At 42.8% G+C, this 23,172-nt stretch overlaps 1 protein-coding gene across 1 annotated transcript in view; it reads left to right on the plus strand.

Moving 5' to 3' along the window:
* Positions 1-19,520, plus strand: part of igf2bp2a (insulin-like growth factor 2 mRNA binding protein 2a) — an 81,605-nt gene extending 62,085 nt beyond the window's left edge. Inside the window, exons 11-16 of the mRNA XM_029115411.2 lie at positions 3,624-3,689; positions 7,504-7,620; positions 12,844-12,918; positions 13,530-13,661; positions 15,369-15,482; positions 17,798-19,520. Of these exons, the coding sequence (XP_028971244.1) occupies positions 3,624-3,689; positions 7,504-7,620; positions 12,844-12,918; positions 13,530-13,661; positions 15,369-15,482; positions 17,798-17,896 (603 nt within the window). The 3' untranslated portion in view covers positions 17,897-19,520. The remainder of the gene's footprint in view (positions 1-3,623; positions 3,690-7,503; positions 7,621-12,843; positions 12,919-13,529; positions 13,662-15,368; positions 15,483-17,797) is intronic.
* Positions 19,521-23,172: the final 3,652 nt, after the last annotated feature.

A 23,172-nucleotide genomic window follows, 5' to 3' on the forward strand; every position in this document is an offset into this window, starting at 1 on the left:
TGCTACACACTACACTAGACACTACACACTACACTACACATTACACTACACACTATACTACACTATTACACACTACACTACACACTACATTACACGATTACACTACACACTGAACTATTACAGTACACTATTATATAACACTATTACACTACACACCAAACTATTACAGTACACTATTACAGTACACTATTACACTACAGACCAAACTATTACACTACACTATTACACAATACACTACACTATTACACTACACCCTGAACTATTACTCTACACACTACACTATTACACTACACACTGAACTATTACACTACACGCTAAAATATTACACTATACACTGAACTATTACACTACACGCTAAACTATTACACTATACACTGAACTATTACACTACAAGCTAAACTATTACACTATACACTGAACTATTACACTACACGCTAAACTATTACACTATACACTACACTATTACACTACACACTACACTATTACACTACACACTGAACTATTACACTACACGCTAAACTATTACACTACATGCTAAACTATTACACTATACACTGTATTATTACACTGCACCCTAATCTATTACACTATACACTCAACTAATATACTACGCACTAAACTATTAGACTACACACTACACTATTACACTACACTATTATGCTACACACTGAACTATATCACAACACACTTGTGTTACTATACATTAAACTATTACATTACACTCTCATCTATTACACTACACACTAATCTATTGCCCTACAACTAATCTATTACACTACACACTAAACTATAAACTAAACTATTACACTAAACTCTAAACAATTACATTACACTCTAAACTATTACACTACACAATAAACTATTACTCTAAATTCTAAACTATTACTCTACACTAAAATATTACACTACACACTAAACATATTACTCTACATTCTTTACTATTACACTACACCCTAAATTATGTTGTGTTGGGGGCATTCTGTCTATATTCTGCTTTGGCATTAATTTAGTGTTCTTGTCAAACCACAGTGCAATTTGAAGATATAACCTACTTCCCGTTTTCAATGACTGAATGACTCATCTTGAATCTAATGCATATTCTCAGACTGAAATCGAGCAGAAGTGGTGACATGGTGTGTTTGAGAGTGTCTGCATTTACTATGTGTTTTGGGTTGTGTGTGTGTTCAACTTTTGAGTTTTTGGAAAGGAAAGAAATGATAAGTGAGAACATTTAAAAAATCTTTCTTTGAAAAGAAGTGTTATAAGACTTGGGGTTAAGTTTAGGTTTACAATCAGGGTTAATTTTAGACATTAAAGGTTAGGCGTTCGTTTTAGCTTAAGGCAAGATTTAAGATTATTGTTAAGATTATATATATATATTTATATATCATCATTTGTAATTTTATTTTCATTGATTTTATCTGTTTTTGTCTTAATTGTAATGCTCTTCCTATTTGATTTATTTGGTAAAATATTAAATTGGAATTTTTCTCTTGGTAGAAATAATCCAGCTGTGCTCAACACTCATTGGCTAGGCCCTCAGGCTTTGAATAGAAGGAACTTGCCAATGTCACTGACATTGACATCAATTAGAGCAGCATTGTGGAATGACAGTAGAATCAACCAATCACAAATTGTCTTGTAATAGGTGGGACAATTGTATGATACATCAGACCAGCACATCTGGGAACTTTGGCTAGCAATAGCAATAGCAACGTGTTCTGACAACTGACCTAGCTAGCTACATTTGCCCGGCCGGTGTTTAACACCGGTCAGTCTGCAGCTAAGTTGAATAGGTGACACTGACAGCAGTACAGCATGATAACAAAATGGAAAATGCAATGGCAAGATGGAATCACCAATAACAATGCTTTAACATATGCCTATGTGAAATAACTTCTGATTTGATAAATGATTGTCGTTTCAATTGTAATTGTATAGGAATTTGAAAGCAGAAACATTTGGCTCACAAACAGGATCTTCTGACAAAGCAGGAAGTGGATACATGGCTCTTGACTCACAAACGGAGCTTTCTCCATCCTTACTGGATTTCTTGCTGAGTTTCGTATTCTTTATGGTTGTTGGCACTAAACTGTTGACTTTTCTTGAAACCGAAAGGGTCTGTCTTCATTGGGGGAGAATGGAGGGCAAGTGATCTGGATGAATTTAGTGATTTAAAGGGAATCCTGTTACATCAAAGTTAGCTAATTTTAGCATTAACATGTTATCCTTACATAGCGATGGCCTAAACACAGTGGTAGTATTTATAGATAAAGCCCTTCTATCAGGATCTTTTTAGGACATGGCAGGGGAACAAATTTCAGATCAGGGTTTTGTTGGTGCAACCAGCTACATAGCATCTCTTCAGCATGACAAGCCTTATTCATTAATGCCGATTTGTCTTGTTTATGCTGTTGTCGTCTTCATGGCATGCAGGTGTGTTTTCCCCCTTAAAGGTGTGTGGAGATGAGAGCCCAGGATGACATATCACCGATCTAACGTATGCCTCAAGGCCTTCTAGAGGGCTAAGTATATGTCCCTAATTCAGAGCCTTGTCTTGTTTTCTCACGCTTGAGCCTTGCTAGTTGGCTAGCATTTTGCAGTGAGTGTGGCCAACGTTGGCGATGGCCGGACTGTCAGCCTTTGACCTCAAATGAAAAACAACTTATTCAGCTTTAGATCACTAGTTGTGTGGTAAATTCAATAGTAATGAAGTTGCAATTGGAAGTACAGTGTACATGACATTTCATGTTGTGGTGCATTTTTTATTGTTGCATGCTGGAGATCGAATACAGATCAACTATTTTCTCTTTGACAGAATATACAATCCGTGGTCTTGAAACAATGTGAGTAGTTGTGTGGTTGAATTTATTCCTGCCACTGTTTGAGTGACATTTTTGGCAAATGTTTCTTTGAAATGATGCAACAAATGTTTTCTTCTAACGTGGTTGCTGCTATCGATATTTGCAACCGCTGTGTACGTCTGCTGCTTCTGAGCCACAGTCCAGGCGTGGTTTAGGACCGTTTGACTCTGTCATCAAAGAATTGCTTCTCCTACACAGGTCTGCAAAAGAAAGGTCTCAAGTCATGCTCTGTACACACAACACAGGCATCAGAGTTCTCTATCTACAGCTCCGGAAAAAATTAAGAGACCACTGCACCTTTTTCTTTCCTTTCCATAAAAGTTTAAAAGGTTTTAAGTGAGGAACAGAAGCGTTCAAATTGCATTGGTCTCTTAATTTTAACCCTTCTGTTCCTCACTCAAAACCTTCCTTTTCAACTTTTTTGTAAAGGAAATAAAAAGTTGCAGTGGTCTCTTGATTTTTCCGGAGCTGTATGTGTATGACGTGAGATATTTTTCCACAACTGAGGGCCTAGCTCCAATAGTCACGGTTCACCACTGGTGTAACAGTAAATATTAAGACTGGCTACAGTGTTAGGGTTAGGGATTAGGTAAAATCGTTTTTAATGATTCTAAATTGTCCTCACTTGGATAGAAAAAAATAAAACCTGAGTGTGTGTGTGTGATTTTGTATTTCGGTTAGTGTGAGCGTGTATGGTTGTGTGTCTGTTTGTGTTAGTATTTGTGTGTCCATCTGACTCCATTGTGTTTGACCTCACAGAGTCACTCCCACCCCAGTGGCTTATACAGCGTTCCACCTGCCAGCGCCATTCTACACCAGCACTCCGTAAGTCCTCATTTTGCATGTCAGACACGTTTTACACACATTTTGGACATATTATATTCCTCTTTCACATATTTTAGACGTAGTCTACAGATTGTAGACCTATATATATTTTTTTTTGGTGCAGATCAATCATTATTGTCAACCAAGTTAATGGTGAATACTGTCATTATTAACGTCAACCAAGTCAATGGTGAATATTGTCATTATTAATGTCAACCAAGTCAATGGTGAATACTGTCATTATTAACGTCAACCAAGTCAATGGTGAATACCGTCATTATTAATGTCAACCAAGTCAATGGTGAATACTGTCATTATTAATGTCAACTAAGTTAATGGTGAATACTGTCATTATTAATGTCAACTAAGTTAATGGTGAATACTGTCATTATTAGCATTAATTTCTGCACTGTCTCATCTTTCCCTTTTTTTTCCTTTTTCTAATGCATCATTTCACACTCAATCACACAAACTCATACAAAATACAGACAGCCAAACACAATAGTATGTAAGTGTGAGACAATGTATGCAGTTGGAAAATCAGTGCATTTGTCTGAGTGACACTTACAATAGTATGTAAGTGTGAGACAATGTGTGCAGTTGGAAAATCAGTGACATTTGTCTGAGGCTTGACAGCCTCCACGGACCTGGAAAACACCACATGTTCTTTGTCTAGTCATTGTGCTTTTGGTTTTGCAAACTTGTAAGGCGTATTTTAGACACCATTTTTAACACTGATGACATTTGACATCAGAGTGAAAGAATTGGGATGATGTTGTCAGAGTGACAGAGGATTTTGGGATGTTGATGTTAGAGCGATAGATGATGGTGGGATGATGTTGTCAGAGTGACAGAGGATGATGGGATGTTGATGTTAGAGCGATAGATGATGGTGGGATGATGTTGTCAGAGTGACAGAGGATGATGGGATGTTGATGTTAGAGCGATAGATGATGGTGGGATGTGGACATCAGAGTTACAGAGGATGATGGGATGTGAGTCAAAGGTCAAAATGCAGAGATGCCACTATGTTCTGACAAAACACCAGGATAGACAGGATCATTCCTACCTCAGTGTTCAGGGTAGACAGGATCATTCCTACCTCAGTGTTCAGGATAGACAGGATCATTCCTACCTCAGTGTTCAGGATAGACAGGATCATTCCTACCTCAGTGTTCAGGATAGACAGGATCATTCCTACCTCAGTGTTCAGGGTAGACAGGATCATTCCTACCTCAGTGTTCAGGATAGACAGGATCATTCCTACCTCAGTGTTCAGGATAGACAGGATCATTCCTACCTCAGTGTTCAGGATAGACAGGATCATTCCTACCTCAGTGTTCAGGGTAGACAGGATCATTCCTACCTCAGTGTTCATGGTAGACAGGATCATTCCTACCTCAGTGTTCAGGATAGACAGGATCATTCCTACCTCAGTGTTCAGGATAGACAGGATCATTCCTACCTCAGTGTTCAGGATAGACAGGATCATTCCTACCTCAGTGTTCAGGGTAGACAGGATCATTCCTACCTATGTGTTCAGGATAGACAGGATCATTCCTACCTATGTGTTCAGGGTGGACAGGATCATCCCTACCTATGTGTTCAGGGTGGACAGGATCATCCCTACCTCAGTGTTCAGGGTAGACAGGATCATCCCTACCTATGTGTTCAGGGTGGACAGGATCATCCCTACCTCAGTGTTCAGGGTAGACAGGATCATTCCTACCTCAGTGTTCATGGTAGACAGGATCATTCCTACCTCAGTGTTCATGGTAGACAGGATCATTCCTACCTCAGTGTTCAGGGTAGACAGGATCATCCCTACCTCAGTGTTCAGGGTAGACAGGATCATCCCTACCTCAGTGTTCAGGATAGACAGGATCATTCCTACCTCAGTGTTCAGGGTAGACAGGATCATTACTAGTTCAGTGTTCAGGGTAGACAGGATCATCCCTACCTCAGTGTTCAGGGTAGACAGGATCATTCCTACCTCAGTGTTCAGGGTAGACAGGATCATCCCTACCTCAGTGTTCAGGGTAGACAGGATCATCCCTACCTCAGTGTTCAGGATAGACAGGATCATTCCTACCTCAGTGTTCAGGGTAGACAGGATCATTACTAGTTCAGTGTTCAGGGTAGACAGGATCATCCCTACCTCAGTGTTCAGGATAGACAGGATCATTCCTACCTCAGTGTTCAGGATAGACAGGATCATCCCTACCTCAGTGTTCAGGGTAGACAGGATCATCCCTACCTCAGTGTTCAGGGTAGACAGGATCATCCCTACCTCAGTGTTCAGGGTAGACAGGATCATTACTAGTTCAGTGTTCAGTGTAGATTTGATGTAAACACATTCTTAACTCAGTTTTCACAGTACACTCATCTGTACAGTCATAAACCATCAACAGTTCTCTAGGACACACATTCCCTGCAATGGATGTTTTGTCCATGGTTACCAAGGCTACCAAACGGCTCAGGAAAAACAGTTTAAACCAGGGCATGTTCATATTATATTTGTGAGATCTACAATACCAGGAAAGAACATTCAGACTCTTGACAGAATGCTTAAACTTCAGAAAATAAGAGAGGTGGAAAATAGGACGGGAGAGTAATTAATGGAAAAAGCAAAAGAGAGAGACTGGAATTGAGAGAGACTGGAATTGAGAGAGACAGGAATTGAGAGAGACAGAGAGAGACTGGGAGAGAGAGACTGTGAGAGAGACTGGAATTGAGAGGGACAGAGGCAGAGAGAGACTAGGCGATAGAGAGACTGGTCAAGAGAGATACTGTGAGAGAGAGAGAGAGAGTGAGAGAGAGAGACTGCAATTGAGTGGGACTGAGAGAGACAGAGTCTGGGAGAGACTGGAGTAGAGAGAGATTGAAATTGAGAGAGACTGGGAGGGAGACCCATTTATCTACCCTTGTGTGTTCTCCATTTCTGTCGATGTCCCTCCCTCCCTCCCTCCCTTTCCCACTCCCTCCCTCTCACCCTCTCCCTCCATCTCACCCTCTCCCTCTCTCTCCCTTTCCCACTCCCTCACTCTCCCTCCATCTCACCCTCTCCCTCTCTCTCCCTTTCTCACTCCCTCACTCTCCCTCATCTCACCCTCTCCCTCTCTCTCCCTTTCTTACTCCCTCACTCTCCCTCCATCTCACCCTCTCCATCTCTCTCCCTTTCCCACTCCCTCACTCTCCCTCCATCTCACCCTCTCCCTCTCTCTCCCTTTCTCACTCCCTCACTCTCCCTCCATCTCACCCTCTCCATCTCTCTCCCTTTCCCACTCCCTCACTCTCCCTCCATCTCACCCTCTCCATCTCTCTCCCTTTCCCACTCCCTCACTCTCCCTCCATCTCACCCTCTCCATCTCTCCCCCTTTCCCACTCCCTCACTCTCCCTCCATCTCACCCTCTCCATCTCTCTCCCTTTCCCACTCCCTCACTCTCCCTCCATCTCACCCTCTCCATCTCTCTCCCTTTCTCACTCCCTCACTCTCCCTCCATCTCACCCTCTCCATCTCTCTCCCTTTCCCACTCCCTCACTCTCCCTCCATCTCACCCTCTCCATCTCTCCCCCTTTCCCACTCCCTCACTCTCCCTCCATCTCACCCTCTCCATCTCTCCCCCTTTCCCACTCCCTCACTCTCCAGGGTTGTTTGTGCTCTAATGGGACAGGAATCTTGCTGCAGTGATTGTACATTGTGATATTTCGTCTAACAGATACAAGAGTTTATCAATGTTGGATTTGTAATCTGTGGGATTACAAAGACCCACAAAGTGGTCATCTATGTGTCTCCCTCCCTCCCTCCCACAGGCTGCAGAACAGGAGGTGGTCTATCTCTTCATTCCCACCCAGGCAGTAGGGGCTCTGATCGGGAAGAAAGGACAGCACATCAAACAACTAGCACGCTTCGCTGGGGCCTCTATCAAGGTAGGAAACATCAAACTGCTAGTTTGTTTCGCTTCAGCCTCTATCAAGGCAATTTAAAACAGCTCGCGCGCTTTGCTTGGGCCCCCGCCACGGTAAGAAACATCAAACAGCTAGCAAAATCAGACGGCTAGCATGTTCCGCTGGAGCCCCAATCAAGATTAGAAGAGATCTCAATACCAATTTTAAACAACTTCTTATTCCTTTAAACTAAGCTGATTATATGAATCAGGACCTAATTTTGCAATGTTCTTAAAAATATACTTTGATGGTACAATAGGTTATTTAGATTAGATTCAACTTTATTGTCATTGAACAGTACGAGTACAGTACTAAATGCAGTTAGCATCTAACCAGACAGGCAAATAGAAGAGGGCAGGAAATGTACAAGTATGAAGTAAAGTGTATGTTACAAGTGGAATGTATACATTGTGCAAGGAAGGCAATTACAGAGCAAAATGGCAATGATGGCAAATAGGGGAGGACAGAAGAGTTTCAAATGTACAATTATTAAGTATAATGTATGTGCAAGTGGGAATGAATAGTTGTGTGATGAGGCAAATGCAAGTACAAATGGCAATTCTGAAATGGCAATCGAGCAAGTTGGAGGTGTAAGGTTGTCTGTACAATTGTAAAGCAGGCATATTTCCAGAGGTAGACGTGTATGTAACGACTGAAAAATGCATGTACAATGGCAGTTCTAAATGTGCAGTGCAGGCAAATTGAAGGGGCATGGTGCATGTGCAACTGAAATGCAGGGATAGCAGCAATGAGGTTCTCGAGGTAGACAAGTAGTAAAAGTGAGTAGTGCAGTATACTACATAAATATCATATCATAAATTCGCATTGATATTTTTGATATATGTTGCTCCAAACATTTCCCCCTTGTCAATTCCTGGGATATTCTAGGAAGGATTAGGCAACATTTCCATATTTACATTCTTTCTTTGCAATTAAAATGTGTTACCTTGGTATGGAGATTATGCATATTAAAGATGAATTACTGACCTGTGGAATTGGCACTTTAAGTAGACATTGTGAATAAATGTGTTAAATGTTACTCTTGCTTACTGTGTCTAAAGAGAGCAAAGAGTCTTAAAAGCCTCAAAGATCAACTGACGCCATAGTTTAGACTGGGAGTGTTCTGTGGTCGAGGCTGGTTGAGTCACTGGGAATTTCTGGACTCCTGCTGAGGATGTTAAACTCCTACATGTCTGTTTGCAGCTGACTAACAGACAAAGACCCCTACATATCCTGTCTAACCCTAACCCTAACTCCAACCCCAGTTAACCCTAACTCCAACCCCAGTTAACCCTAACTCCCTCAACTCTACCCCAGTTAACCCTAACTCCCTCAACTCTAACCCCTGTTAACCCTAACTCCCTCAACTCTACCCCAGTTAACCCTAACTCCCTCAACTCTAACCCCTGTTAACCCTAACTCCCTCAACTCTAACCCCTGTTAACCCTAACTCCCTCAACTCTAACCCCAGTTAACCCTAACTCCCTCAACCAGAACCCCTGTTAACCCTAACTCCCTCAACTCTAACCCCTGTTAACCCTAACTCCCTCAACTCTAACCCCAGTTAACCCTAACTCCCTCAACCAGAACCCCTGTTAACCCTAACTCCCTCAACCAGAACCCCTGTTAACCCTAACTCCCTCAACCAGAACCCCTGTTAACCCTAACTCCCTCAACTCTAACCCCTGTTAACCCTAACCCCCTCAACCAGAACCCCTGTTAACCCTAACTCCCTCAACCAGAACCCCTGTAAACCCTAACTCCCTCAACCAGAACCCCTGTTAACCCTAACTCCCTCAACCAGAACCCCTGTTAACCCTAACTCCCTCAACCAGAACCCCTGTAAACCCTAACTCCCTCAGCCAGAACCCCTGTTAACCCTAACTCCCTCAGCCAGAACCCCTGTTAACCCTAACTCCCTCAGCCAGAACCCCTGTTAACCCTAACTCCCTCAACTCTAACCCCTGTAAACCCTAACTCCCTCAGCCAGAACCCCTGTTAACCCTAACTTTCACGACCGTTACCCCTGTTAACCCTACAGTGCCTTGCGAAAGTATTCGGCCCCCTTGAACTTTTCAACCTTTTGCCACATTTCAGGCCTCAAACATAAAGATATAAAACTGTAATTTTTTAAACATCCCAAGGAGCACTGTGCAAGCGATAATATTGAAATGGAAGGAGTATCAGACCACTGCAAATCTACGAAGACCCGGCCTTCCCTCTAAACTTTCAGCTCCTACAAGGAGAAGACTGATCAGAGATGCAGCCAAGAGGCCCATGATCACTCTGGATGAACTGCACAGATCTACAGCTGAGGTGGGATACTCTGTCTATAGGACAACAATCAGTCGTATACTGCACAAATCTGGTAAGAAGAGTGGTAAGAAGAAAGCCATTTCTTAAAGATATCCATAAAAAGTGTTGTTTAAAGTTTGCCACAAGCCACCTGGGAGACACACCAAACATGTATAAGAAGGTGCTCTGGTCAGATGAAACCAAAATCGAACTTTTTGGCAACAATGCAAAACGTTATGTTTGGCGTAAAAGTAACACAGCTCATCACCCTGAACACACCATCCCCACTGTCAAACATGGTGGTGGCAGCATCATGGTTTGGGCCTGCTTTTCTTCAGCAGGGACAGGGAAGATGGTTTAAATTAATGGGAAGATGGATGGAGCCAAATACAGGACCATTCTGGAAGAAAACCTGATGGAGTCTGCAAAAGACCTGAGACTGGGACGGAGATTTGTCTTCCAACAAGACAATGATCCAAAACATAAAGCAAAATCTACAATGGAATGGTTCACAAATAAACATATCCAGGTGTTAGAATGGCCAAGTCAAAGTCCAGATCTGAATCCAATCGAGAATCTGTGGAAAGAACTGAAAACTGCTGTTCACAAACGCTCTCCATCCAACCTCACTGAGCTCGAGCTGTTTTACAAGGAGGAATGGGCAAAGATTTCAGTCTCTCGATGTACAAAACTGATAGAAACATACCCCAAGTGCCTTACAGCTGTAATCGCAGCAAAAGGTGGCGCTACAAAGTATTAAATTAAGGGGGCTGAATAATTTTGCACGCCCAATTTTTCAGTTTTTTATTTGTTAAAAAGGTTTGAACTATTCAATAAATTTCGTTCCACTTCATGATTGTGTCCCACTTGTTGTTGATTCTTCACAAAAAATTACAGTTTTATATCTTTATGTTTGAAGCCTGAAATGTGGCAAAAGGTTGAAAAGTTCAAGGGGGCCGAATACTTTCACAAGGCACTGTATACTGCGATATGAAAAAACAGAGGATGTCTTTAGAAAGAGCTTTGGCTATCAACCTGACAGTCTGTATCCTTCAATCTTCCCCAACCCCATCCTCTACATTAAAAATGTATGAAATTTATGAAATGTTTTATATTTCAGAACAGGTTGCTAGGTAATAATATGTAACAGTAATAGTATAGCAATAGCAACAGTAGTAAAATAGAATGCGCAATTGGGCATAACTTACCAACTGCAAGATGCAATCTGTGGCCAAAGCACATTGCAATCTGGTCCACATTGCAATCTGGTTCAGGTGCAGCCTTCACCATGTTCTCGGCTGGACCACAAGTCTGTTGTTGCTGTATAATATTCCACTTGTGTCTTGCATTTCTCGTACAGCTCTGGGGTGGCAACTTGAGAAAAATAGTTGCGTGATGGCATTACATACAGCTTGTTAAGCAAACTGATCATGTTTTTAAAACCCTCTTTGGTAACCGTGTTAATTGGTACCATGTCTTTGTCGACGTGAAATGTTATTAAATCTGTGATTTTTCTCTGCCGTTTGGAACCTTTCCTGTATGGTGTTTTTGCTTTGGACGGCATTGAGATGCTTTGCACTCGTCATACGAAGATTTGTGGTGCCGCCTTAAATGATCAAAAAAATTGGTCGTGTTGCCTCGTGTTGTGGCAACAATTGCAAGGCATTCTCGACAAAGTACCTGTTTTTGGTCAACATCATCCTGTCTGTAGCTGAAATATTTCCATATAGTTAACGATGCATTTCTTTTTGCAACTAAATTCTCAATTTCTGCCTTTTTTGCCTGTTCCTCACAAGACTTCAAAAGAGCAAATACTGAGGGTTCATCAGAAATGGTGCAAACCATTCATAGAAAGGCCAGGTTAGACTTCCAAAAAACATCTAAAAACGCCAGCCCAGTTCTGAAACAGCATTCTTTGGACAGATGAAACTATGATCAACCTGTACCAGAATGATGGGAAGAAAAAGTATGGAGAAGGCTTGGAACAGCTCATTATCCAAAGCACACCACATTATCTGTATAACACGGTGGAGGCAGTGTGATGGCATGGGCATGCATGGCTTCCAATGGTACTGGGTCACTAGTGTTTACTGATGGTGAGACAAAAGACAGAAGCAGCCGGATGAATTCTGCAGTGTATAGGGATATATTGTCAGCTCAGATTCAGACAAATTCAGCGAAGTTGATTGGACGGCGCTTCACTTTACAGATGGACAATGACCCAAAACATACTGTGAAAGCAAACCAGTGGAATATTCTGAAATGACCAAGTTAATCACCTGATCTCAACCTGATCGAGCATGCATTACACTTGCTGAAGACAAAACTTAAAGCAGAAAGACCCACGAACAAACGACAACTGAAGATAGCTGCAGTAAAGGCCTGGCAAAGTATCTCAAAGGGGGAACACCAGCATTTGGTGATGTCCAAGGGTTCCAGACTTAGTCATTGCCTGCAAAGGATTCTCGACAAAATATTAAAAATGAATATTGTATTTATGATTGTGTTAAATTGTCCAATTACATTTGATTCCCTGACATAAGGGGACTGTGTATGAAAATGGTTGCAATTACTAAACGTTTCATACAATATTTTTGTTCAACCACTTGAATTAAAGCTGAAAGTCGGCCTTTCAATTGCAACTCGGTTGTTTCATTTCAAATCCATTGTGGTGGTGTACAGAGCCAAAATTATGAAAATTGTGTCAGTGTCCAAATATACCTAACTACATGTTAATTAACACACATCCAGTATCTATTCTTGTGGCTGGGGTTGGAAAGTTTGCCATTTGAGACTCAATAAGAGAAGTAAAGAAATATTTCATTATAATTCACCCAAAGCTTTGAATCTTACATTGTGGTGGTGCATGCTGACTTTCTAACCTACTGTGGCTCATTCTCTTGACGCCAGATTGCCCCGGCAGAGAACCCTGACGTTACTGAGAGGATGGTCATCATCACTGGACCTCCAGAAGCTCAGTTTAAGGTAAACACTCTTTACTTCTGTGTCTGCTGACAGCTGATGGGACCCATATGTGCTGTTTTAACACTGAGACTCATATAGGCCTGTTATCTTACTGAGACTCATATAGGCCTGTTATCTTACTGAGACTCATATAGGCCTGTTATCTTACTGAGACTCATATAGGTCTGTTGTGACACTGAAATTCATATAAGTCTGTTGTTACACTGAGATTCATATAGGCCTGTTGTAACACTGAGACTCATATAGGCCTGTTGTAGCACTGAGACTCATATAGGCCTGTTATCTTACTGAGACTCATATAGGCCTGTTATCTTACTGAGACTCATATAGGCCTGTTATCTTACTGAGACTCATATAGGTCTGTTGTGACACTGAGATTCATATAAGTCTGTTGTAACACTGAGATTCATATAGGCCTGTTGTAACACTGAGATTCATATAGGTCTGCTGTAACACTGAGATTCATATAGGCCTGTTGTTACACTGAGATTCATATAGGCCTGTTGTAACACTGAGATTCATATAGGCCTGTTGTAACACTGAGACACATATAGGTCTGCTGTAACACTGAGATTCATATAGGTCAGATGTAACACTGTTGTATGCCCCAGGCCCAGGGAAGGATATTTGGGAAGCTGAAAGAGGAGAACTTCTTTACAGCGAAGGAAGAAGTCAAACTGGAGACACATATCAAAGTTCCCTCAACCGCAGCCGGGCGTGTTATCGGCAAGGGAGGCAAGACTGTGAGTCTACAACAACAACACCAATAAGACCACCAAAAACACCAACAAGACTACCAGCACCACCACCACCTGCACTAACAACACCACCACCATCACTACCGCCAACAACACCAGCACCAACACCAAAAACAACACCACCACCAACAACACCATCAACACCACTACCCACCACACCAACAACACCACCACCAACACCAACAACACTAACGACAACAACAATACAAACAACACCAACAACACCACAACCAACAAGAATACCTACTCCACCACCACTAGCACTAACAACACCAACAACACTAACGACAACAACAATACAAACAACACCATCAACACCACTACCCACCACACCAACAACACCACCACCAACACCAACAACACTAACGACAACAACAATACAAACAACACCATCAACACCACTACCCACCACACCAACAACACCACCACCAACAACACCATCAACACTAACGACAACAATACAAACAACACCAACAACACCACAACCAACAAGACTACCTACTCCACCACCACTAGCACTAACAACACCAACAACACTAACGACAACAACAATACAAACAACACCAACACTTACAACACCACAACCAACAACAACACCACCAACACCAACAACACTAACGACAACAACAATACAAACAACACCAACAACACCACAACCAACAAGACTACCTACTCCACCACCACTAGCACTAACAACACCAACAACACTAACGACAACAACAATACAAACAACACCAACACTAACAACACCACAACCAACAACACCACCAACAAGACTACCTACTCCACCACCACTAGCACTAACAACATCAACACCAACAACACTAACGGCAACAACAATACAAACAACACCAACACTAACAACACCACAACCAACAACACCACCAACAAGACTACCTACTCCACCACCACTAGCACTAACAACATCAACACCAACAACACTAACGGCAACAACAATACAAACAACACCAACACTAACAACACCAAAAACACCACAACCAACAACACCACCAACAAGATTACCTACTCCACCACCACTAGCACTAACAACACCAGCACCAACAACAACAGCACCACCAACAACACCATCAGCATCACTACCAACTATATCAACAACAACACCACTAACAACACCACTACCAACCACACCAACAACACTAACGACAACAACAATATGAACAACACCAACACTAACAACAACTTTACCAACAACACCACAACCAACAACACCACCAAAAAGACTACCTACTCCACCACCACTAGCACTAACACCACCACCAACAACACCACCAAGAACACCATCCACACCACTAACAACACCACCACCAACAGCATTAACAACACCACTACCAACCACACCAACAACACTAACGACAACAACAATATGAACAACATCAACACTAACAACACCATTCACACCACAACTAACAACACTAACAACAACAACAACACCACCACCATCAACCAAACCTCCACCAACAACACAAACAACACCAGAAACAACACCACCAACAACAACACCAATAACACCACCATCAACAACACATCCAACAAAAATAAAAACACCAACAATTGCACCAACACTTATGATAACACCATCAACAACAACACCAACACTAATAAAAACAACACCAACAACACCAACACTAACAACTCCTTCAGCAACAGCTGTGATGTGTCTGTCTTCTCAAGGTCAACGAGCTACAAAACCTGACCAGTGCAGAGGTCATCGTGCCACGGGACCAAACACCAGATGAGAACGATGAGGTCTTTGTGAAGATAAGCGGACATTTCTTTGCCAGTCAGGTATGGGATATTTTATGCTGTAGTCCTGTATAATAAAAATGCATTAAAATAAAATGCATAGAAAAATATACTTAAATATCACAAAACCAGTTAGTTACACCGATCAGCCATAACATTATGACCACTGACAGGTGAAGTGAATAACACTCATAATCTCGTCATCATGGCACCAGTCAGTGGGTGGGATATATTAGGCAGCAAGTGAACATTCTGACCTCAAAGTTGATGTGTTAGAAGCAGGAAAAACGGGCAAGCGTAAGGATCTGAGCAACTTCAACAAGGGTCAAATTGTGATGGCTAGACGACTGGGTCAGAGCATCTCCAAAACTGGTCAGTACCTATCAGAAGAGATCCAAGGAAGGAAAAGCCGTGAACCAGTGACAGGGTCATGGGCGGCCAAGACTCATTGATGCACGTGGGGAGTGAAGGCTGACCCGTGTGGTCCGATCCAACAGATGAGCTACTGTAGCTGAAATTGCTGAAAAAGTGAATGCTGGTACTGATAGAAAGGTGTCAGAACACACAGTCATCACAGTTTGTTGGGTATGGGGCTGTGTAGCCGCAGACCAGTCAGGGTGTCCATGCTGACCCCTGTCCACTGCCGAAAGCGCATACAATGGGTACGTGAACATTGGAACTATTCCCTGATGGCATTGGCCTCTTTCAGCAGGATAATGTGCCCTGCCACAAAGCAAAAAAGGTTCAGGAATGGTCTGAAGAACACAACATGTTCAAGGTGTTGACAAGGCTTCCAAATACCCCAGATCTCAATCCAATCAAGCATATTAGACAGGTGATCATAATGTTAAGGTTGTAGACCTGCACAAGGCTGCGATGGGCTACAGGACAATAGGCAAGCAGCTTGGTGAGAAGGCATTAACTGATGGCGCAATTATTAGAAAATGGAAGAAGTTCAAGATGACGGTCCATCTCCCTCGGTCTGGGTCTCCATGCAAGATCTCACCTCGTGGGGCATCAATGATCATGATGAAGGTGAGGGATCAGCCCAGAACTACACGGCAGGAGCTGGTTAATGACCTGAAGAGAGCTGGGACCACAGTCTCAAAGAAAACCATTAGTAACACACAATGCCATCATACTTCCATTTACATAACACAAATCGTCTCTGTCCGTCTCTCACACCACTAGTACAGCCATTCTCGTTCATACCCTGGTTACATCCCATATTGATTACTGTAACTCTCTTCTCTTCGGTCTTTCAAACTTATACAAAAACTTCAACTGGTTCAGAACTCTGCCGCTCGTATCATCACCAGAACATCTTCAATTAATCACATCACTCCTGTTCTTCAGCAGTTACATTGGATCCCAGTAAAATACTGCATCGATTTTAAGATTCTGCTCCCGTACTCTCAGGTCTTCTTGTATTCACCTCACTGTACCTCCTTCATATCAAAATACCCACCTGTACTCTCAGGTCTTCTCCTTCTATTCACCTCACTGTACCTCCTTCATATCAACATACCCACCCATTCTCTCAGGTCTTCTTCTTCTATTCACCTCACTGCACCTCCTGCCCGTTTGACCACTATGGGGTTTAGAGCCTTCAGCCGCTCTGCCCCTTGCCTCTGGAATTCGCTTCCACCAGACATCATCAACGCGCTTTCCATTTTCATAATCTGCCTGAAAACACATCTTTTCACACAGGCATATCCAACATGGTCACTAATAATCTGTTTTTAGCAATGTTTTGTTTGTTTTTATTATTATTATTATTATTGTCTTGTATAGTGACCTTGAGTGTTTAGAAAGGTGCCTATAAATAACATGTATTATTATTTTAATAGTTTTGTATGGTGACCTTGAGTGTTTAGAAAGGTGCTTATAAATAACATGTATTATTATTATTATTATTATTATTATTATTGTCTTGTATGGTGACCTTGAGTGTTTAGAAAGGTGCCTATAAATAACAGGTACTATTATTATTATTATTATTATTATTATTGTCTTGTATGGTGACCTTGAGTGTTTAGAAAGGCACTTATAAATAACATGTATTATTATTATTATTACTTGACCTCCCCAGACCTGGACAGCACCATGTGTTCTTGGTCTAGTCATTGTGCTATTTATTTATCACAGATCCTGTTTCTGGGTTACGTACAACATGTACCTTGGGTATGTATATTGTGGATTGTGACCAGATGCACGACTGTGCCTGTCTTAGGTTGTCCCGATATCACAGTTGGGATCTTACCCGTCATTGGCTAGATGTTATGTGTTGTTGTGTTATGTGTTTTTCCCAGACTGATGTGATCATGTAGTGATTTAATGTTATGTGTTTTTCCTAGACTGCTCAGAGAAAGATCCGTGAGATCATCCAGCAGGTAAAACAACAGGAACACAAACACCAGCAGCAGGGCCCTCCCAGCATGCACCACTCCAAGTGACAAGCAGGCGGTGCAGGGCGGCTTCCTCCTTCCCTCCAGTGGGCACCAGCCAATGAATGTAGCCCTACCACCTGGACGGACAACCAGACCAGCCAATGGGACAGGCAAGGCAGACCAGCAGACTGGGAACAAAACCAAAGAACTTCATTGTTTGGGGGAAAAGTGATAGAGCCGTGGGGCATGAAGAGCACTGCCAGGCCGGAGATGACTTTAGGAGGAGAGCAGTCAATCTAATGGAAATATTAAAACAAAATATATATACACAAAAACAGAATAAGGGGTGCGAAAGCAGGCAGGCAGAGAATTGGCATTGGAGTATTGTTCTCAGTTAAAACAGGGTTTATTAGGACACCAGCCCTGCTCAGTAACCTTCTCTCCTTAGATGGACTAACATACCGTAGGCTTAACCGACAGACAGCTCAGTGAAGCGGCTATGGCATTACTCTGGCCTGAGCACCGTCTCTGTCTGACGGTGTGGTGAAGTTGGTTCTTTAGCTTGGTGGGATGACGGTGGTTCTTTAGCTTGGTGGGATGACGGTGGTTCTTTAGCTTGGTGGGATGACGGTGGTTCTTTAGCTTGGTTGGATGACGGTGGTTCTTTAGCTTGGTGGGATGACGGTGGTTCTTTAGCTTGGTGGGATGACGGTGGTTCTTTAGCTTGGTGGGATGACGGTGGTTCTTTAGCTTGGTGGGATGACGGTGGTTCTTTAGCTTGGTGGGATGACGGTGGTTCTTTAGCTTGGTGGGATGACGGTGGTTCTTTAGCTTGGTTGGATGACGGTGTGGGATCAGGACAGGAGGGCAGCTTGTGTTGTTCACACTCATTAGCAGTTAGTATCTTAAGCAGTATTTAAAACACACAGAAACTAGAAAAAATAGAGTCACGAATGATGCCCTATTTTCCTACGCAGTGCATTACTTTTTAGGGCTCTGATTAAATGCTGTGCACTTGTAGGGAAAAAGGGTGCCATTTGGGACACAGTGGTATGCACTTAAATGGCGGTCCGCTATTCTGACAGCTGATAGAATCACGGACCGGGCTGGGTGCAGGTATCTAACAGTTTGTTGTTTCCTAGATTTATGTGGGAAAAGGAAAAAGGGTCATTTTCAGTAGTGACAAAAATCGTTAGTGACACTCAGATTCTTTAGCTGTTTGCATTTTTTAGGTCAAAGTAAAACCAACAAAAGAATAGGAAAACAGGAAAGTGTAGTGAACTGGTTGCTAGTTCTGACTTTGTTTCCAGGGTGTGTGTGACCACAGCCAGGGATACTCAGCTCCCAACACCTGTTTCTCACTGTTCATATCTGATTCTCCTTTTTACTTTCTGCTTTTCTTTCCGTTCCCCTTTATAACTGTACAAACACTTAATTTCTCTGCAACCTCTTTCATCTCATTTTCTCTGAACTGGCTTTGTTTTTTCTTTGTTTTTTACATGATAAAGTTTTTGTTTTCAATAAGCAGTTTTGCAGCCTTTTAATAACGTTTAATTGACTGCCACCCCCCCCCCCAATCCTCCACTACCATCACCTCCCAAACCCCCAGCTCTACCATCTCCACCACCACAACCACCACCATCACCTCCCAAACCCCCAGCTCTACCATCTCCACCACCACAACCACCACCATCACCTCCCAAACCCCCAGCTCTACCATCTCCACCACCACAACCACCACCATCACCTCCCAAACCCCCAGCTCTACCATCTCCACCACCACAACCACCACCATCACCTCCCAAACCCCCAGCTCTACCATCTCCACCACCACAACCACCACCATCACCTCCCAAACCCCCAGCTCTACCATCTCCACCACCACAACCACCACCATCACCTCCCAAACCCCCAGCTCTACCATCTCCACCACCACAACCACCACCATCACCTCCCAAACCCCCAGCTCTACCATCTCCACCACCACAACCACCACCATCACCTCCCAAACCCCCAGCTCTACCATCTCCACCACCACAACCACCACCATCACCTCCCAAACCCCCAGCTCTACCATCTCCACCACCACAACCACCACCATCACCTCCCAAACCCCCAGCTCTACCATCTCCACCACCACAACCACCACCATCACCTCCCAAACCCCCAGCTCTACCATCTCCACCACCACAACCACCACCATCACCTCCCAAACCCCCAGCTCTACCATCTCCACCACCACAACCACCACCATCACCACCCAAACCCCCAGCTCTACCATCTCCACCACCCTCCCAAAACAACCACATCTCTCCTGCTAACACCACCACCAGCAGCAGCTGTGAAGACAGACCCAGCCATTGGAAACCGTATGGAAATGAGTTGGTTCCAGAGGACGATGTAAACACTGTACTTGAAGATCCTTCGGTTTGAACGGTGCAGGTGATGAAGCAGCCATGTTGAATATGTGATTCTGTGTTCCATTCTTTGCCTCATCAGAAGGTGAAGTGGAGGGAGACTCTGCTTGTCTAAGGCACGTGTTGTTCTGGGTGTTGAAGTCTGTTGGTGTTGGAGGGGGACCATATGATCTGTGGTACTGTACTAGTAAAGGGGACCATATGATCTGTGGTACTGTACTAGTAAAGGGGACCATATGATCATATGTACTAGTAAAGGGGGCCTTTGGATTCCCACCTACCGTCTTCAGAGATGTTACAGCAGTTAATGTCCAACATGCATCCTTTTAGAAATACTCCCTGACATGGGCAGTATGGCTCCGACCCACACCTTGCTTTATTATTCTTTTTTGTATTTTTGTATTCTTCTTGTTTTTTTCGACCGACTGTAAACAATTAGCTGGAAATGCTGCCGGTGAGGTTTTGGTATCCCTTTGTGCTTTATTTTGAAGACACCATGGAAGCTAGTGGCCTTATTGCACTGTCACCAGTCCACCACAGGACATCACCAGATACACATTACATCATCAGTCAGATATATGACATCATCAGACAGACACATGGCATCACCATGACATCACCACCCAGTGGGCAGCTCCTTCAACATGTGAGCCAATCAGCTTTCATCTTCCAGGCGCAGGTTAATGCCATTGCGCACAGCTTCCTCTGTGTGTGTGTGTGTGTGTGTGTATATATAAAGAGAGAGAATAATATTTATGAATCTATTTTTTCCTATTTTGTGATGAGAATTATTCATAAGAAACAACTAAAAAGGTTATTGTTTCTCCTATGTGGGGCGCTGCCATATTGCTATGAAGGGAAGTGTTACTTAACATAATATTAGTTCAATAAAATCTTAAGAGAGGACGTGAAACAGTTTAAACACCACATAAAATATTTGAGAGGATGTGAAATAGTTTAAACACCACATTAAGGTTTGGAGAGGATGTGAAACAGTTTAAACACCACAATAAGGTTTGGAGAGGATGTGAAACCAGAATATTCCCATAAGGCTCTGGTCAAAGTACTGAGTTATATAGGGTATGCCATTTAGTATGCATCCCACTTAGTGGTTTGTTGAGGATGTGACCATAGATTGTGTTAAACAGTTAGCCACCAAATGGTGAGGGGATGATGTGAACATTGAGGATGTGACCATTGAAGACGATGTGAACACTGAGGATGTGACTATTAAGGATGATGTAACCAGTGAGGATGTGACCTGTGAGGATGTGACCGGTGAGGATGTGACCAGTGAGGATGTGACCAGTGAGGATGTGACCAGTGAGGATGTAACCAGAAAGGATGTGACCAGTGAGGATGTGTATAGTGATCTACCTCAGCCTGTCATTTCCTCTTTAACACATTTTGTATCAATGCCTTATCAACTGATCCTTTTCAACAATTTTTTATTTTATTTTATTTTTTAATAAAAAAAAAACAAAGATCAAGAAAAAACCTTTTAGTCTAAAAACTCTTCAGGTCCAGCCGACTAGTAATTTAAGGATGGGTGTCTCATTTGGCGCCCTGTGACCTCTGCGGTTAGGGTCAGTACAAGGGCACTATGAAGGAATGGGTCAATTTGGGCTGCTGACCAAGCCTCTGTCATATACATAGAAGAAAATGTAATTTTAAACTGTAGTAGTTAGAAGCAGTTGGACTGACTGGTGGGACCGGACCTGGCTTCAGTACAGCACTAGACTTCATCAGTCCACAGGAATGAAGACAATTTAAAGGGTTATACCTGGTTGTTGTTGTTAACTGCACACAAGGTCCAATTGAAAATGTACTTCCCCTTTTAACCCAGCATCTTCTATCTGAGGAGGTGCAGGGGGCAGTCACATTGAACACCTGAGGAGGTGCTGGGGGCCGTCACATTGAACACCAGAGGAGGTGCTGGGGGCCATCAGATTGAACACCTGAGGAGGTGGTGGGGGCCATCACATTGAATACCTGAGGAGGTGCAGGGGGCTGTCACATTGAACACCTGAGGAGCCATTAGGTGGAGTCAGTCTTGCAACCTTTTGAGTATGGCTAAATTATTTAAAGTGGTATACTTGAGGTAAAGGGGTATAGCGGACTGTTTGAAAGGGGTACACCTGATTTAAAAGGGGAAACATGATTTGAAGGAGCACACCACCTTAAAAAAAGGTATTTAGTATATCTGCCAAATGAAGTGGTTCTGGATGTGGATCTTGTGTGAAGGGTTGGCTAACATGTCATGATATGTTGTTTCTGATCAAACAAAGAATCCCTGAAAGAAAGCAACAACTTGAACCCCCAGTGGCTTTTAAAAAATGTTGGTTATTATAATTATTCACAATATGTATTTATTGCTGTGAGTGAGCCATACCCATGACACCAGCTCTGTTGGAATGTATAACTATGTCAAATGAAGAACTTAGAAACGTGAAAACTGTATCCCAAATTGCACCCTTTTCCCTTTTGTAGTGCACTACATCTGCCCTATGAGCCCTGTCCTATCTAGGGTCCCTCGTCAACAGTGGTGCACTGCTGATGTTATATCATCATTTGATCATTTTACTGTTGCAGGAAATTCTACCTGCAGTGTTTAAAGTTTAAAAATGCTAATTCCCTTTTTTAGATTTTCAAACTTGATTGGCCCTAAACGAAAATCTATCAACCTCTACAAAAATGTCGTCCATCATAACCAACAAACCAACATTACAGTTGACGTTTCCTGTGGCTGCAGAATGTTTACCAGCTTTGTGGACATGGAGACATGGCACCTGCACGCAGGGAAAAGGAGCCACTTTGAGCTGCAGCCACAGTCTGACATACCATGTACTGGACAACGGAGTGTCTTCTCTGGAGAACATGGCTAGTACTCTGCCTATTGGTCGAGCCATCCCTGTGGGCATGCAG

Source organism: Esox lucius, chromosome 20 (genome assembly GCF_011004845.1).
Source record: "Esox lucius isolate fEsoLuc1 chromosome 20, fEsoLuc1.pri, whole genome shotgun sequence".
Taxonomy (NCBI): domain Eukaryota; kingdom Metazoa; phylum Chordata; class Actinopteri; order Esociformes; family Esocidae; genus Esox; species Esox lucius.